The sequence below is a fragment of the Mustela putorius genome, unplaced genomic scaffold, assembly GCF_011764305.1.
Source record: "Mustela putorius furo isolate JIRA1106 unplaced genomic scaffold, ASM1176430v1.1 tig00000407_pilon_pilon_pilon, whole genome shotgun sequence".
Taxonomy (NCBI): domain Eukaryota; kingdom Metazoa; phylum Chordata; class Mammalia; order Carnivora; family Mustelidae; genus Mustela; species Mustela putorius.
The window spans coordinates 13311932-13326127 of record NW_025421373.1 but is presented as its reverse complement, the minus strand read 5'-3'; the positions used below and the strand labels follow the sequence as shown (position 1 = coordinate 13326127).

At 36.3% G+C, this 14196-nt stretch overlaps 1 protein-coding gene and 1 long non-coding RNA gene across 7 annotated transcripts in view; both read left to right on the top strand.

Annotated features, from left to right (window-relative positions):
• The window catches only part of TTC33 (tetratricopeptide repeat domain 33), a 30625-nt gene extending 22119 nt beyond the window's left edge, over window positions 1-8506 (top strand). For all 6 annotated transcript variants that reach the window (XM_004737966.3, XM_004737965.3, XM_004737967.3 and 3 more), the window contains exons 3-5: window positions 3654-3735; window positions 4827-4958; window positions 8079-8506. In XM_004737966.3, the coding sequence (XP_004738023.1) occupies window positions 3654-3735; window positions 4827-4958; window positions 8079-8432 (568 nt within the window). In that variant the 3' untranslated portion in view covers window positions 8433-8506. The remainder of the gene's footprint in view (window positions 1-3653; window positions 3736-4826; window positions 4959-8078) is intronic.
• A 1418-nt stretch (window positions 8507-9924) lies between these two features.
• LOC123391922 lies at window positions 9925-13244 on the top strand. Its single transcript, XR_006606603.1, has 2 exons — window positions 9925-10205; window positions 11573-13244. It is a non-coding gene; the product is annotated as an uncharacterized LOC123391922 (long non-coding RNA).
• Window positions 13245-14196: the final 952 nt, after the last annotated feature.

Genomic DNA, 14196 nt, shown 5'->3' with positions numbered 1-14196 from the left:
ACACACACACTCGAATATTACCTAGCCATCAAAAAGAATGAAATCTTGCCATTTGCAACAACATGGATAGAGCTAGATTATATTCTGCTAAATGAAATAAGTCAGAGAAAGACAAATCCCATATGAACTCACTCATGTGGAATTATGAAAGAAAACAGGTGAATGTGTGGGAAGGGAGAAAAGAAAAAAAGGAGAGAGGGAAATAAGCCGTAAATGACTCTTAACAATAGAGAACAAACTGAGGTTTAATTGAGGGGGTTGGGGAGTACTAAATGGGCGATGGGTATTAAGGAGCGCACTTGTTTGATGGGCACTGGGTGTTGTATGTAAGCGATGAATCACTGAGTTCTACTCCAGAAGCCAGTATTGCCCTGTGTGTTAACTACCTAAATTTTTTAAAAAAGATTATTTTTTTAAAAAGGTTTTATTCATTCTTCTCATACCCCCTTAACCCCCTATGTTGCATCTCCACTTCCTCATATCAGGGAGATCATATGAAAGTTGTCTTTCTCCGACTGACTTATTTCGCTAAGCATGATACCCTCTAGTTCCATCCATGTCGTCGCAAATGGCAAGATTTCATTTCTTCTGATGGCTGCATAGTATTCCATTGTGTATATATACCACATCTTCTTGATCCATTCATCTGTTGATGGACATCTAGGTTCTTTCCATAGATTGACTATTGTAGACGTTGTTGCTATAAACATTCGGGTGCATGTGCCCCTTCGGATCACTACGTTTGTATCTTTAGGGTAAATACCCAGTAGTGCAATTGCTGGGTCATAGGGTGGGATTGGGAGGGAGACAAACCGTAAGTGACTCTTAATCTCACAAAACAAACTGAGGGTTGCTGGGGGGTGGGTTTGGGAGAAGGGGGGTGGGGTTATGGACATTGGGGAGGGTATGTGCTGTGATGAGTGCTATGAAGTATGTAAATCTGGTGATTCACAGACCTGTACCCCTGGGGATAAAAATATATGTTTATTAAAAAAATATATATAAAAAAGTTTTTATTTATTTTAGAGAGAGAGGGAAAGAGAGAGCAGGAGCGGAGGGCCATGGCAGAGGGAGGGGGAGAAGCAAACTCCCCACTGAGCAGGGAGCCCAGTGCGGGGCTCAGTCTTGGGACCCTGAGATCATGATCTAAGCTGAAGGCAGGTGCTTAACCGATTGAGCCACCTAGGTGCCCCTCCCCTCCCGCCAAGAATATTTCTGATGCAGGCAGAAGCAGGGAAAAACATTCAGCATTGTGGTAGCACATCATAAAAATGAAGTGCATAATGGTCACACTGTATTCCTAAAACTCTAGTAGTCTAGAGAAGTAAAAACAGTGTTCAAATAGGTAACTCTTCAGTACTAAGCAGGGGCCCCTGTTAGGGAAGAAGATATTAACTGTGGTCCAGGCAGTAGTTCTGATAGCTATGTCTGCGTTTTCAGATTGGTTTGCCTGGAAGCAAAGACTACCAACTTTTGCAGGGTCAATCTGAAACATCAAGCTCTGTCTAGCTTGCTGTTACCAAGTTGTGGTAGCCACTGCTGCAGCCTATCATGGCAGCTCTGGCAGGATGTGTAAAGCACACTCCTGCCATGTTCACCTTCCCCCTGCTGCTAGCCATGGAGCTGGCTCTGTGGAAAACCTATTTACAGGTGTCAGTAGCCCATTTTCATTTGCCAAGACGGCATGAGACCCCTGGAAATGGTACTGCCCATCCGTATTCCTTGCTAGTCAAGGAACTCTCTAGCAAGGTGAAAACAGAATGCACTTTTTTATGTTCTTCAAACTTTGCATTTTCTCCCAAATGTCACCTGCATTTCTCTACTTCACCTTCCTCTGTTTGAATAATAAATAATAATAATAATAATAATATTGCATATTGGCCCACATTTTGGTTGGTATCTTTGGTTTGGATCACATATTCAAGGAGGAAAATTATGCAAAAGAACACATACAGAGGAAATGAAGGGTCTGGAAAAAAGGAAACAATGAGTGATTCCATAGAAGGTAGCACATGATAGGTCTTAATACGTTATGAAAGATATTATCAATGGTTCACCACCTTGGTGTTTATTAGCATTTCCTGGTTCAAAAAATTTAGATGCCTGGGTCCTCCTCTGAGAATATATGTTTTAGATGAGCTGAGACTAGGCCCAGCTCTGTGTATACGTGGTGTGTGTGTGTGTGTGTGTGTGTGTGTGTGTTGTGTATTTCTTCCCTTCCAGAATCTCCCTAGATCATTCTGGTGTAGCCAAGAATTAAAACTAGTAGGTTACATATTTTCTGTTTATCTTGAGAAATTAGAATTAGTAGCACTGGGAGGAAGGTACAGAATAGAAAGTTTCTGCTCATTGTCATGGAAGATATATTCTGGCAAATAGGACTTTCTCTTTCTAGAAATAGTCCCATATACGTGAGTTAACCACTTGTGAAGGATACCATATAGGATAACATACAGGATAACATATAAGGATAACATATAGGACTTTGTTATTCCTTAATTTTATTTAAAAAAGAAAGTGCTGCAGTGCTTCTGCAAATTTGGATGTGGCATGCTAACATCGGTTTTAGACAGGAGGAATTCGTGGTGTCTTCGCAGAGATGCTAGTTGACCATACAGCTCTGGAGATCACAAGAAAAACCTCACTAGGAGGACATCAGTGGAAAAGTGCTAGTGGAAATCACCATCTCTAAGCTGTTTTTCATTCATTTGACCCATTTTTTAAAAAAAAAGATTTTATTTATTTATTTGACAGAGCTCACAAGTAGACAGGCAGGCAGAGGGGGGGGGAAGCAGGCTCCCCACTGAGCAGAGAGCTCAATGTGGAGCTCGATCCCAGGACCCTGGGATCATGACTTGAGCTGAAGGCAGAGGCTTAACCCACTGAGCCACCCAGGTGCCCCTCATTTGACCCATTTTTATAAGCTTACCTTGTATTAATAGTGATGAAAAGATATAGTTCCTGAGCTCATGGAATTTACAGACAAGAAAACTTAAAACTGAAGAATCTTTTTTAAAGATTTATTTATTTATTAGAGAGAGAGAGCGCGCGCAAGAGCCAGGGGGGAGAGCAATACAGAGGGGGGAGAGAGAGAGAGAGAATTCTCAAGCAGACTCCCCACTGAGCACAGAGCCCGAGGCAGGGCTCAATCCCACAACCCTGAAATCATGACCTGAACCAAAACCAAGAGTCGGATGCTCAACTAGCTGAGCCATCCAGGTGCCCCAAAAGAGTCTTTACACAGTTACCAGGCAACTTCTTAAAGTGTTCTGTGTCAGCTAGATTGTTTCAAGATTGCCCAGGACTGCAGCTGGATTATATATTCCTCAGAAAAGTCCTTTGTAATCCTTGCGACATGTATGACAACATTTGCAGACACATTGGGGTTGATGAAAAAAGGGAAATATTGATGACGATTTCTCAGCCAGGAAAGAGATTTCTAAGATCTCTTGCATTTATATTTGTCTTTTTCTCTTTTGCTGTCCTTTCCCTTTATCTCTTAATTTTTCTTGCTTTTATAATATTATTATTGTCAGTTCTTGAATAGAGCTATTTCTCGATATACAAGTATTCCTTAGTACCCGATTTGAATATTTAGTAAGGTACTCTCAAGGCCTTATTAAAAATATGATATTAATGTAACTTAATCACAGATATCGAGAGGCAATTCAAAAATGGGATGAAGCACTGCAGTTAACCCCAGATGATGCCACCCTGTATGAGATGAAATCACAGGTAAGGATCACGGAGAATTTCAGTTTCCTTATGAAATCTCACTGTGTTGTGTTCATATGTGTTTGGTGCACAGTAATGAACCAAGACCGCATTTCTTTCCACTTTCTTTCTCAAATATGTCTTTTTCAAATTTTGTAACATTTCCTTTCCAAAATGTATTACCGTATTATTATTGGTAGGCCCTGGGTGATAAAATATTATCACTGTATTATTTATGGCTCTGCCTTTTGTATGACATTAGAAGTTCATTAATTTTCATAGTGAAGTTAACTTATTTCAACCTTGGTAAGGTATGAACAGCTGCCTATCTTTTAGGAAGTCAGTGGTGATTTCTTCTTCCGTTTGTTTTTTAGTGATGATTTCTTAAATGAAATGTGTTTCCTTGCCTTGGAAATTAATTGTAGTGAACTGAGCAATAGCTTTGTTTCTTCAGAATGAGGACAGTTGGACTCTGAATGATGATATTTCTCTAAAAATGGCCTAGTCCTTAGCAAAAGGTCAGAATAGACTCAATTTATTAATAGTTTAGAAATAACATTTGAATTTTAAAAATACATTTCTATTATTTTGTGGGAAAGTCTATAAAGAAAATCTCTGAGCGCTTGGATTAAGTTATCCAAAAGACTTTAAAATCTCTAATGGAGTATCAGACATATTTTTGGGAGGGAATAGTTGCAATTCAGCCTTGATCTACACACTTTACAGATACCTTTCAGATGATGATCTCAAACATAAGGCACACTGTAAATAGAAAACCACACTGTAAATAGAATAATCAAAAGTGGAATTAAGAGTTCAAATATCTCTGAACCATGGCTAGATCATGATCACCTTATTTTAACTGATGGACGAGAGTGTTCAATGACTGAGAAGGGGATAGTTTATATTTTCATAGTTATTTTAGAAATAGGAAGAAAAGTCTTTCCTGACCCTGCAAGGCAGTGGTGTGGGTCAAAACCACTGAGATGCTATATTTACCAGACTAAAAATATTTTTTTTCAAATGAAAAAGTTTATATATGGTTATTCATTAGTAGTTTGCTAGTTTATGAGTATTACTGACAAGTTTTGTTTCTTTTTTTTTGGCTACAGGTCCTAATGTCTCTTCATGAAATGTTCCCAGCAGTACATGCAGCTGAAATGGCTGTCCAGAGAAATCCACATTCATGGGAGTCTTGGCAAACTTTGGGACGTGCTCAGCTTGGATTAGGAGAGATAGTCCTGGTAAGGAAGTTAGATTATTATAATGATGAAATTTTATTCTGATGTGTTTTTGATTAGCTGAGCCAAAAAGTAAATAGCCATTTATCACATCTGTGCAAAAAAATAAATACCTTTACCTCGTAAAGGTAGTAAGCACAGATACAGATCATAGTTTTTATTGAATGTCTTTTTCCGTTGTAAACATCAATTATCTTAGAGTCAGAATATTTTTTCCAGGGGGCACCCCGCTGGTTCAGGTGGTTAAGTTTCCGACTCTTGGTTCGGCTCAGATCATGATTTCATAGGCCATGAGATTGAGCTCCCTATCAGGCTCCGTGCACAGTGGGGAGTCTGCTTAAGAGGCTCTCCCTCTGTCCTTCCCTCTTTCTCTCTCTCTCTCTAAAATAAATAAAATCTTTAAAAAAAAAAAGAAATTTTTTTCAGGTGTTAGATAGCACAGGCAGAAGAAATGAGAGTTGACTGTGACCATTAAATCTTGTTTTTGTTTTTGTTTTGGCATGGCTGGCCCCTAACACTCTACAGAGTGTTTGCCAATCTAATACAGTAGTGCCAAATTTTCTGTTTGTCATTAATTAAGATTTTGCATGGCTTTATTTGCCTTTCACAGTTAGAAAAAAAATCAAAAATTAAAAATAGCTTCTTTGAAGGCTAATGAAATGACTGGTAAACCCTGAACCTAACTTTACTAACAATGGCTTTAGTAAGTTATGGATAACTTAGATTTTTCTGATAAATATCATTTCTGTTTACCAAAACAATGGTGTTGGTCAAATTCTCAGAAATGATAAGTAAGGAATTTTGATGAGAGAATAATTGGTGTCAAGTAACTTAAACATGATTAATCTGAAATGAGGTTCACAGTGATGGAAACCAGTTTAACCAAAGTCCCTATTTTTTGTTGTTGTTGTTGTTACCTGAAGACTTAACTCATACTAGAGTTGGAAAAAAGAAATTCATGGTGTTTTGTTTTCTAATGGGTTAACAGGAAAACAAATAAAGCCTATCACATAATACTTGCCCCCCATTTCTGCTTTATTTAAAAGCTTACAAAGCATTAACTTTTGCTTGTTAAGTGTCTATGGTAATGGAAAAAAGTCTCTAGGATTTAAAGTTTAGCAAAGATTGTCCTGTAAAGAAAGAAAATACTCTAGGAGACATAGTAGAGGTACTTCCAGTCAATCAGGAAACGTAAATTGTTTAAGATTTTAAGTTTTTTATTTTGCATAAGGGTGCCAGTTCAATATTTTTGTTTGTTTGTTTTGTTTTGTTTTTCCTGCTGATACGGTTCTGTCCATTAAAATTATGAAATTCTTGCAGGGATTAAAAGTGTAATTTTTTTCCTCATTTAATATAATTTTTAGGGCTGTACTTGGGAAAATCTAAGTTTATAATTTTTATGTAGACTTAAGCTATTTTGAAAGACTGGAATAGTAAGAATAAAAAAGACTTAAAATGTTAAGGAAGGGTTGCTATGAAAAATATATTGAAAGCGAGCTAAAAATTGTTAACATCTAACCATTCTTCCTATATTTGCATGTATTTGGACAAAAACACAAGATAATACAAAGATAAACAGACCACGTGGTAGATTAAGAGTCAGTAGGTGGGGAGAGCTCCAGCAGTAATTATTTAGGATTTTATGTACTCTTGGGTGTTGGAAGGGACGAATCATTAAATTCTACACCTGAAACTTACATTATATGTTAACTAACTGGAATGTAAATAAAAACTTGAAACTTAGAGTGAGTTGGGTGTTGGAAAACAGTTATAGGCTTAGTTCTTCATTTTCTAATTGCTTGAGGTGTAAAATTAGCTCTTTAATTGAGATCTTTCTTCTATAAATGTCCCTCTTAGTTCTGCTTTTGCTGCATCCATAAGCTTTAGTATGTTGTGTATTCATTCTCGTCGTCTCCAGATGTTTTCTCATTTCCCTTATGACTTACTACTCTTTAACTCATTGGTTGTTGAAGACTGGGTGGTTTAGTTTCTGCTTATTTGTGAATTTCCTGGTTTTTCTTCTGCTACTGATCTCTGGTTTTATTCCATTGTCATTAGAAAAGACACTTGGTATGATTTCAGTCGCCTTATATTTGTTAAATTTTGTTCTATGACCTGACATGTGACCTCTCCTGGAAAATGTTATGTTTGTACTTGAGAATAGCGTGCACTCTGATGCTGTTGGGGGGAATGTTTTGTCTATGTTAGGTCCCTTTGATCTATTGTGTCGGTCAGATCCTCTCTTCCCTTAGTGATCTGCCATCTGGGTGTTGGGTCCATTACCGATGTTGGGTATTGCGGTCTCCTGCTGTCTGTTGCTGTCAGTTTCTCCCTTCAGTTTTGTCCGTGTTTACTTTAATACTTACAGGTGTTCTGGCTTTGGGAAGAATATTATATATAAATATATAAAGATATAACCATTATGTTTACTTTATACTTACAGGTGTTCTGGCTTTGGGAGGAATATTATATATAAATATGTAAAGATATAACCATTATGTTTATAATGTTTATATACCATTATGTTTATAACCATTATGTTTATAATGGTTATATCTTCCTGGTGAATTGACCCTTCTGTCATTCTATAATGTCCTTCTTTGTCTCTTGTGATGGTCAATACATGTTAGCATTATTTGAATCTAAGCTCTGGGTGTCAAAGGTAGGCATTCCCAGTACCTTTCTGATGATGGGTTAGCCAAGAAATCCCTAGATTCTTACAGCTGCCAGCCTACAGGCGTGGAACAGTGCATTTGCCTTGTCTTGAACTAGAAAGCATTCCCTGTACTTTAATGGACTGGAGTTCTCCACAGCAGTTTGTCAGGTACTTTCTTTCACACTTCTTTAACTTTTTTCTTTTTTTCATCATAATCATCATCTAGTGTTTAGGGCACAGCCCTAATTTCTATCCTTACATTCTAATATGTTTTAAAAAAATGTCAAACATACACACACACACATACACACAGTGTGTATAATATATAAAATATATATATGATATATATATTTTAAAGAGATAGAGATAGATATTATGATTATATATATTAAGTCGACTCATTTTTTTAAACAAAGCAAACAAAAAAAAACTTTGATTTTTTTTTTTTTTTTTTTAATCTCCCTTAGGCAATTCGAAGTTTTCAGGTCGCCCTTCACATCTATCCAATGAACCCTGAAATATGGAAAGAAGACCTTTCTTGGGCAAGAACGCTCCAGGAGCAGCAGAAGGTTGCACAGAAGATTAAAAAGTGTGATGCATCAGCGGAAGTAACCCATTTCTCACCAAAGTCAATTCCTGACTATGACTTTGAAAGTGATGAGATTGTTGCTGTTTGTGCGGCGATTGCTGAGAAACAGAAGACGGTTCCAGCAAATAAAACAATGGTTATTGTGTCGGCTTCTGGGACTGTGGAGACAGTCACTGAGAAGGAAGACGGGGCTACACCACCAGATGGCTCTGTTTTTATCAAAGCCCGATGAAGTAGCGGGAATCCTTTGAATCTTTTTGATTGCCACTTAAAATTTTAGGTGTAGGGACATTAGCTGCGGAGGAACAGAGCAAAACTCCTGTTTGTAAAGTGAGTTTTGCAGATGAGGCATATAAAAACCAAATGGTAGAATTACGGTATAGTGTTTGGACTACGCTTTGTTAAGTTATGATTTAAAATTTCTTAAGATTAGAATTCTGAGTACAGTGGCTTTTGATTCATAAACTTAATTTAATCCTAAAATATAAATGAGTGCATTTTAAGACACAACTTGAAAAGTGAATTCTTTAATAGTGAATCACTTGATGGCCAGTGTCATAGAAATGCTGACTTGTTGACTTTTCTTCCATGATAAAGGAAGTCAGAGATTTCTTTTCCTCCTTTTAGAAATATACTGCTCTTGCTATTCACTATTCTGTTTTTCTGGTCGCAATAGAGTAGCAGCTTTGTCTGTCACAAAGCTCGAATATTTTTGACATTCAGTTTGATTCAAAGTTGTCATTTGGTTATATGTGGAATCTTTGAAAGTTTGTCTGAAAATGCATGCAAATATCTACATTCTAAACATTTTCCGAAGTTTCTCTTAATTCTGATTTGAGCTTTTATTTTGACTTTAAGATTATTATGACAATAGTAGTTGCCTCCTTCAGTATTAGATATGTGAAATACTGATACATGTCAGAATGATGGTTTTATTTTTTTAGTTGTTGAAGTGGATAGTGTTCCTTTCCACAGGTGGGTCTTATTTCAGATGTGCATTTTTAAAAAGATGAATGGTTTTTATAGATGTGTAATAACAAATTGTCCCACTGCATTGTCCCAGTCAAAAGCAGTATTTTCTTCTTCTTTTTAAAAGCTTAAAAATTCAGAAAATAATTTATCTTTTGCTTATAACTTTCCAGCTGATGGTTTGGAAGTCCTTTTCTAGATAACTTTTTTGGAACTACTCAATTAAATTACAATTACAATTTTAAATAACAGACTATGTCTTTCTAAAAATAAAAAAGTAAGGCTGTTAATGAGTGCCAGTGAATGAATAATTTAGGCACAACATACATAGAAACTGAAACATGACTGTGGTACAATACATGAGTAGAGAAGGCTATATTTAAAGAAATATTTCATTGAAAGGCCACAGTCATATTCACAAATCAATATGTTAATGTGAATTATTATTTTTACACTACATATATTGTAGTGCAATTATATAGACTACTGGGTACTGTTGCTTCTGACACTCAGGAAGGTATTATTACTATAAAATTAATTTTATCCTTGTTAGAAATGAAAGTGAGCTATTTTGTTTTAAAGAATCTTACCTTACCCTGTTGCAGCATGTGTGTAATGGTCATTTTTCTGAGGTGATTTTTTTTTTTCCTTTTTAAATTTTTATTTAAATTCTAATTAGTTGACATACAGTGTGTTACTGGTTTCAGGAGTAGAATTCAGTGATTCATCACTTCCATACAACACCCAGTGCTCATCATAACAAGTGCCCTCCTTAATGCCCATCACCCATCTAGCCCATCTCCTACCCTCTGAGATGATTTAAAAAGTTTTTCCTTTAGTGGAATGCTTACCTCTTTTTTTTTCAGAGTATTGTATTTTTTCCCCAAAGTTACATTGCAAAGTCAGCTCTGGTTAGAGAGGTTAGTTTTAGAGTAATCCAAAGAACAAATACTAATCACATTTTATTTCATTTAATAAAAGATATTCTCCCAGGGTAGATACTTGAGCATCTACAGAAGTGAGCATTCACCCTTTGGTATGTTGTTTTGAGTATTGGGCTTTTGTTTATCATGTAATTTGTAAATAAATAGTTTTTTCCTTCATTTTAAAGATTTGCCTCTTTGTGTTGTTAGCTTTTGAAAAATTAGGTTGATTTGTTTAATTTCTTTGTTATGTGGGAATAAAATACGTAAAACACCTTGGATGGAGTCTTGCATAGGATGTCCACAGTAAATGTTAGCAGTTTCTGTGAAGAACTTGACTTAGTTTAGAGATATTTAACCTGTTTCTTCTGAGTTAAGAAAGTAGGAGTATTTTTGTAATCTTTATCTGAAAGTGAAGAGTCACTACTTTTGATATTTTAGAACAGATGGTTATCAGTTGGGGTTATTCTTGTCATAACGTCAGCCCTAAAAGAGGCAAGACCCAGGATGGAGGGCATGTAGCTACAATTCTGTTAAAGAACCTAGTGCTTTTCCTGTATTCATATCAGTGGGACAGATTTGTCTTGTTCTTACTCAGATATAAGACATAAATTGGAAGACATAAAATGGAGGGAAAAGGAATAATGAATTATGAAGAATGAAGGCAGCTCATTTACTCATGCCCCAGAACATGCTCACCTAACACTCTTCTGCGCATGAAGACGTGAATGCACATATCATTTTATAAGATGTGAATACTTATACATAGACATTTGCTAAGCTTGTTAACTGCAATAGCAAATACTTCTAAATCTGAAAGAAAAATAGTTGATGTTTATAATAATGATGCAATTAAAGATGTTTAATATATTCTATGAAATAACATTATATACTATATTGAATATAATTTGTATTATTCTTATTTGAAAATTGTATGGGGTAGACACTCGGTAGTCCGAACACCACACATCCAGATCATGCCTGATAATTTGAGAATCCGTATATTATTCTCTAGACAACAGGTTTTTAGATTATAACGTATTTATCTTAAGGGCGCCTGGGTGGCTCAGTGGGTTAAGCCGCTGCCTTCGGCTCAGGTCATGATCTCAGGGTCCTGGGATCGAGTCCCGCATCGGGCTCTCTGCTCAGCAACGTATTTATCTTAAATATGCTAACAAATGCTACACAAACATTGAAAAACACGCAAGTCGTGAACCCAGAATCACTGCAGTTGGGGCCTTTTATAGGTACACACTTTCATAGTAGTAGTCTTAGTGTAAAGAGGTTTTAAATTGATGTTATATGACAAAACTGTAGTGAAGATTTAAGTAAAGTTTTGTCTGAGAAAGCTAGAGTTCCTATGATTATAACAGACCACTATAGCCTCTTGAGTTTGAAAATTATGCTTTATGTAATGATGTCAAAAGTTTGTTTTACTGCCTTTCCCAGCAGTAAGAAAATTCTTTTTTTTTTTTTCCAGACTTTGTGAGTCAGTAGCCTTTCTAAATTGACTCTGGACCAGCCATCCTGGAGCTTTGATTTCATGACATACATGTATCTACATGAGTTGTGAGTTGACACAGAAACCATAGTTCCATAACTATCTTTGAATTAATTAGTATACTCAATGGATTTTTTTTCTGAGAGACTTATATTAAGCCAATGGTGTGAAATTGATGACATTTTAGGGTTGAGAAAGTAAGGTTTTCTTTTTTTTTTTTAATCAATAATAAAGTACAGAAATTTGTGAGTGATTGACTCATTACCAAAGTAAATTAAAATGAAATATGTCACATTAGTCACTTGCAATTAAATATGCTTTCTGGAAGGGGTAGCCCTGTGGCTGGTATGCCATGAATTGTGCCTTAACGCATTGTTATATGTGAACTTGGTGTGTGTGCCACGGTGGAAGACAGGTTGAAAAATGTTGATCTACATCTTGTTGAGATGGCAGAGGGTAGAGGTGGCCTCCTCTGGAGGTGCTTCCTTACACATCCATTAAGCAAGGACTCCTGATCGCTCCCTTCTCAGATCACCCCAACTCCTTGCAAAAGGGAGTTCAGGATAAAGAACTGGACATGCAAACCTTTCTCCCCTTTCTGGGGATTTGTAATGCTTGCAGAGAGCCTGTGTTTTATTCTCTTGACAGACATGGCATAAGCTTTGCAGTGAAAGGCTCTGTGACTCTGCAGGGGGAGCCCTGGAGTTGTGCAGGACCGCCCATTCCTTGGTGAGCAGGTCTGTCTTATTCTGGGTTAGATATTAGGTGGCTATTATTGGTGCAAACCTAAATCTGATACACTGAATCTCCATTGCCTGGCTTGGCCTCTCAAGTGGCTCAGAAGCCAGGAGGGGGACGGGGAATATTATTTCATGATTCCCTCAAACCTCAACAAAAATTAGTGAAAATTGTATTTCAAAGTAAGTGTAAGATAAACACCAAATTGGGATTTTTTTTTTCTAATTTTACCCATTTTTCAAGTCATGGAAATTCTGTTGGAAATGGATAATGTCAATCACAAGACAATATGTAAACATTTGTTCAGGATGTCCAAAGACCTATCCCCTGGGAATTGTGAAAGACCACAGTATTGACTCTAGATTTACTTAGAAGGAGAAAATGTAAAATCATATTTTGTGCCCACCCTGTTAACTTTCTTAGAGTATAGTTTATGTATAGTAAATGTACCCTATATTGTAAGTTTACAGTTTGAGGAGTTTTAACAGATGTGAGCAACCACACAATCACCATTACCATCAAGATGTAGAATATTTCCATCACCCAAAAGTTCTCTAATGCCCATTTGCGGTGAATTCTCCTCCACCCCAACAACCAGGACTGTTCAACCACTGATTCCTTTCTGGGACTATAAATTATATTTGACTCTTCTAGCATTTCAAATCATACAGTATTTACTCTATGTCTGACGCTTTTGCTCAGCATAATACTTTTGAAATCCAGTTATGTCGAGATTCATCTGTGCTATTATGTGTATCAGCAATGGGTTTTGTTTTTATTGCTGAGTATTATTCTGCTATATGATTAAACCACAGTTTATAGCTATTCATGTATGTTGATGGGCATCTAGGTTGTTGATGAACATCTAAGTTTTGATCTCTTATGAATAAAGCTTCTCTGTACATATGTCGCAGTTTTGTGTGTGGCAGTGTGTTTTCATTTCTGTTGGTGAAATACCTGGAGGTAGGATGGTTGAGCCTTTTGGTAAGTGCAGGTCTAACTTTCGAGGAAACTGAAACTTTTCCAAAGTATTTGTGCCATTTTGCATTCTGACAAACTGTATTTAAAAGATTTCAGTTGCTCCATATCCTTGTCAGTGCTTGATGTTGTCATTGTTTTTCATTTTAACCACTTGGGTGGATGTGTAGTAGTTCTCACTGTGGTTTTAATAGGCATTTCCCTGATGATGTTAAACATTTTTTCATATGCTTATGTGATAATTTGTCTATATTTAGGGAAGTGCCTGTTCAAATCTTTGGCCGATTTTTTATTTGGGTTATCTAATTATTGAGCTGTAAGATTTTTTTCTATATTTTGGATAAAAACTCTTTACAAGATAATTGTATTGTGAATATTTTGTTACCATCTATGGTATGCCTTTTTTTTTTTTAAGACTTTATTTATTTATTTGATAGACAACTAGAGAGGGAACACAAGCAGGGGCATGGGGAGAAGGGGAAACAGGCTTCCCACTGAGCAGGTAGCCCAACTCAGGGCTCCATCCCAGGACCCTGGGATCATGACCTGAGCCAAAAGCAGACGCTTAACCGACTTAAGCCACCCAGGTGCCCCATCTTTTTGTTTCCTTAATGATAACTTCAGAAGAGCAGAATTTTAAAATTTTGATGAAGTCCAATTTATATTTATATTATATATAAAGTCCAATTTATATATTAAATATTTAAATATGTGTATATATATATATATATATATACATATATATGGTTGTGTCTTTTGTGTGCTGAGAAATCTGTGCTTACTCCAAGATCAGAAAGATTTTCTGTGTTTTCTCTAGAAGTTTTACAGTTTTAGTTTTTATAGTTAGTTCTGTGATCCATTTGAAGTTAATTTTTATGTCTTGTATA